This window comes from Portunus trituberculatus, chromosome 25 (genome assembly GCF_017591435.1).
Source record: "Portunus trituberculatus isolate SZX2019 chromosome 25, ASM1759143v1, whole genome shotgun sequence".
NCBI lineage: Eukaryota > Metazoa > Arthropoda > Malacostraca > Decapoda > Portunidae > Portunus > Portunus trituberculatus.
In genome coordinates, this window is record NC_059279.1 from 10,977,745 (window position 1) to 10,980,764 (window position 3,020).

Sequence of the window (3,020 nt, forward strand, 5' to 3'; positions counted from 1 at the left end):
CCTTGAGAGAGAGAGAGAGAGAGAGAGAGAGAGAGAGAGAGAGAGAGAGAGAGAGAGAGAGAGAGAGAGAGAGAGAGAGAGAGAGAGAGAGAGAGAGAGAGAGAGAGAGAGAGAGAGAGAGAGAGAATGGACGAAGGAAGAGGAGACATGGAGGAAAAGTTAGAAAGAATGTGAATAACTGACATACATAGGAACAACTGACATTTACGTGGGTCTCATGAACACTATTTAGAGAGAGAGAGAGAGAGAGAGAGAGAGAGAGAGAGAGAGAGAGAGAGAGAGAGAGAGAGAGAGAGAGACGCATGATGGAGTTATGTAACACTAGGTAATAAGAAAACAACAAGAGAACATCGAATAATATAGACTATTACACCTTTTTATATGGACGATAAGAAATGTTGATCAGTAGCTATTGAATGACACCTTTCCCTAGATGCAAAGGTCTACACTGCAAGGAGAATAGGATGTAGGGTAAAAAATATGTCCTACTTTGTATATAGTTCATGTTAGGTTAGTAGTATTTGTTGTCGCTTTAGCATAGAACTGGGTGATTGAGGTTAGAAGGGTCAGGAAAATGCAGGTCAGGAAAGGTCATTCTCCCTAATTTGGCAAAAAGGTAGATTAACAGATGACCTCATTCACTCCAGTACTAGAGAATGAGAGAATAGTCATACATGGTGAACTATACAAAGGCGGACCTAACAGTGAAAGAAAAAAAAAAAATGGAAAGAAAAAATGCAGTTTTTAATTCATACCGATACGATTAGAAAAAATAGTATTCACACACACACACACACACACACACACACACACACACACAGACCCAAGACATGCTCGCTATGCACAAAATATACAGATGGCGTGTCCGTTCTTCCGCTATCACAGGTGGGACGTGAGGGTGTCCAGGTGTGTGTGTATGTGTGTGCGTGCGTGCTTGTTAAGATAGAGGAGTAGAACAAGATGAACGAAGCAATCAAAGGTCCATGAGGAGGAAGAGGAGGAGAATGGTAAATAGAATATTTTTGTAATAAGATTTGGGAGGACAATGGAAGGAAGGAGAGAAAAATAAGGAAATTGAGGAGGAGAAGGACGAGCAGGAGGATGGACGGTGGAGCGATGAGGATAATGCACGGTGTTAAGACAAGAGAATCACAGTCTCAGTTGAGGAACAACAAAACAGGGAAAATGATTAATTCATGTAACACTATCGAGAAAACACACACACACACACACACACACACACACACACACACACACACACACACACACACACACACACACTAGTGGTTATAAACATACCAAATGGAAAAAGGGCAATGATCTTTGTCACTTTAGGTGACGTGACGCCAGTGGGTGTCCGCAGTGCACCAAACCCCGCCCACGCCCTTCCTTAGAACAATGCATAAATGTGATTGGTTAGGACAGAAGGAGTGTGTCATGACTGCTTGTTTCCTCTGTACGCACCTGTGTTAGCTCTCTATGGTGTTACATTACCATGACACGTTCGTGCTATTTGTTATCTAGTGCTGTTGTTGTATGTGTAACACGCCCATGTTGTCATGTCTTCTAACACGTGACACCCAATAGACACACGCCTCTTGGGTCATCTGACCGGCTTACATGGGTCTGTCTCTAGCCTCTCCACTTAGGCATTGGTTCTGACCAGCGGGAATCTGAGTGTTGACAGTCTTGAGGGATTGGCGTTGGGGCCTGGGGGCGAGGGGCCACTGGTGGCTGCGTCACCAGGGACTGTGTTGGGCTGGGCGTCAGTTGCCCCAGTAGCGGCGTCATCGTAGTAAGCTTCATCATCATAGTAATAGTATTCATCGTAGTACTCTGGCGCAGCAGTGGTGGTGGTTGTGGTGGTGGTGGTCTTTCTACGTCTTGTGCCGGGCCTCCTGTTGTAAGATGGGTGAAGAATGCTCGGGGTGAGATAGTGGTTGATAGCTAAACTAGATGACTGCATATATTTGAGGAAGGAATCCATGTAATTAAAGGCTGATTGCATTAGGTGAGGCAACTGAACTAGGGTGCTATTTAAGATTCACAAACAATAAATATAAACATGTCAGTGCATACTTGCATTTCTCCAAAGAAAGAAAATAACGTGTTATTTAAAGCTATGTATTGTAACGAGCTTTCATATATAACTGAAAATGAATCTGAAGCACCATACTATATAGTACATCCAAGTACAATGGTGCACAGATGATTTGCACTTCAAACTTTGCTGTCATACCCTCCCAATTATCATTCAGATTTATTACTACCGAGACAACAACTTGTATATAAAGTTTAATAATAGGAACTGACTCGTTGCAGATAAGGGAGACTTAAGCCTGAACCCGTGATAGACTGTAAATCATAAAGTTGACAGGCATCCATCAAGCTGCGGTCATGTGTCTGGTGGTGAACAAGGATCGAGGACTTTCACCCCAAGACACACCTGACTGCCGCCGCTTGGTTGCCGTCAGCTGCCTTCCTAAGAGGTTTATAGTTATCACCAGTCAAACTGTAATTTCTCCCTCCCCAGCTTTTTTTGTACGATGTCTTGCATATATATATATATATATATATATATATATATATATATATATATATATATATATATATATATATATATATATATATATATTCGTTCATGTTCTCCAGAACATCCGATTAAGTAGCAACACTTTGTATGAGGTCAGTTTAGTAAGTGGAGAAGACGAAAGATCGTGTTACTACTTTTTTTTCTCTCGGATACTTAAATTTCTTGATATGTTTTAGCTCAGTATCGTTGGTATACATAAATTCATTCATCTCTTAATATGTATTTTCAATTTAGCTGTGCATGTGGTCTTTATATGGTTGACTAGTTAAGTAGGAAATAGAGCAACATTTGGCAAGAAATTCGTAACTCTATAGTCCTCGAGGATGGTTGGCGATAAAATGTATTGCTTACATCGTGTTTCATAGACTGTTACACCAAAGAATCTTTTATCTGTGTTACAAGTGAATTTTGATATATGATGAATTAG

The 3,020-nt window shown here is 41.1% G+C and overlaps 1 protein-coding gene across 1 annotated transcript in view; it reads right to left on the minus strand.

Annotated features, from left to right (window-relative positions):
- Positions 1 to 345: 345 nt before the first annotated feature.
- Positions 346 to 3,020, minus strand: part of LOC123508797 — a 13,977-nt gene continuing 11,302 nt past the window's right edge. Inside the window, exon 6 of the mRNA XM_045262712.1 lies at positions 346 to 1,898. Coding sequence (XP_045118647.1) covers positions 1,646 to 1,898 — 253 coding nt within the window. The 3' untranslated portion in view covers positions 346 to 1,645. The remainder of the gene's footprint in view (positions 1,899 to 3,020) is intronic.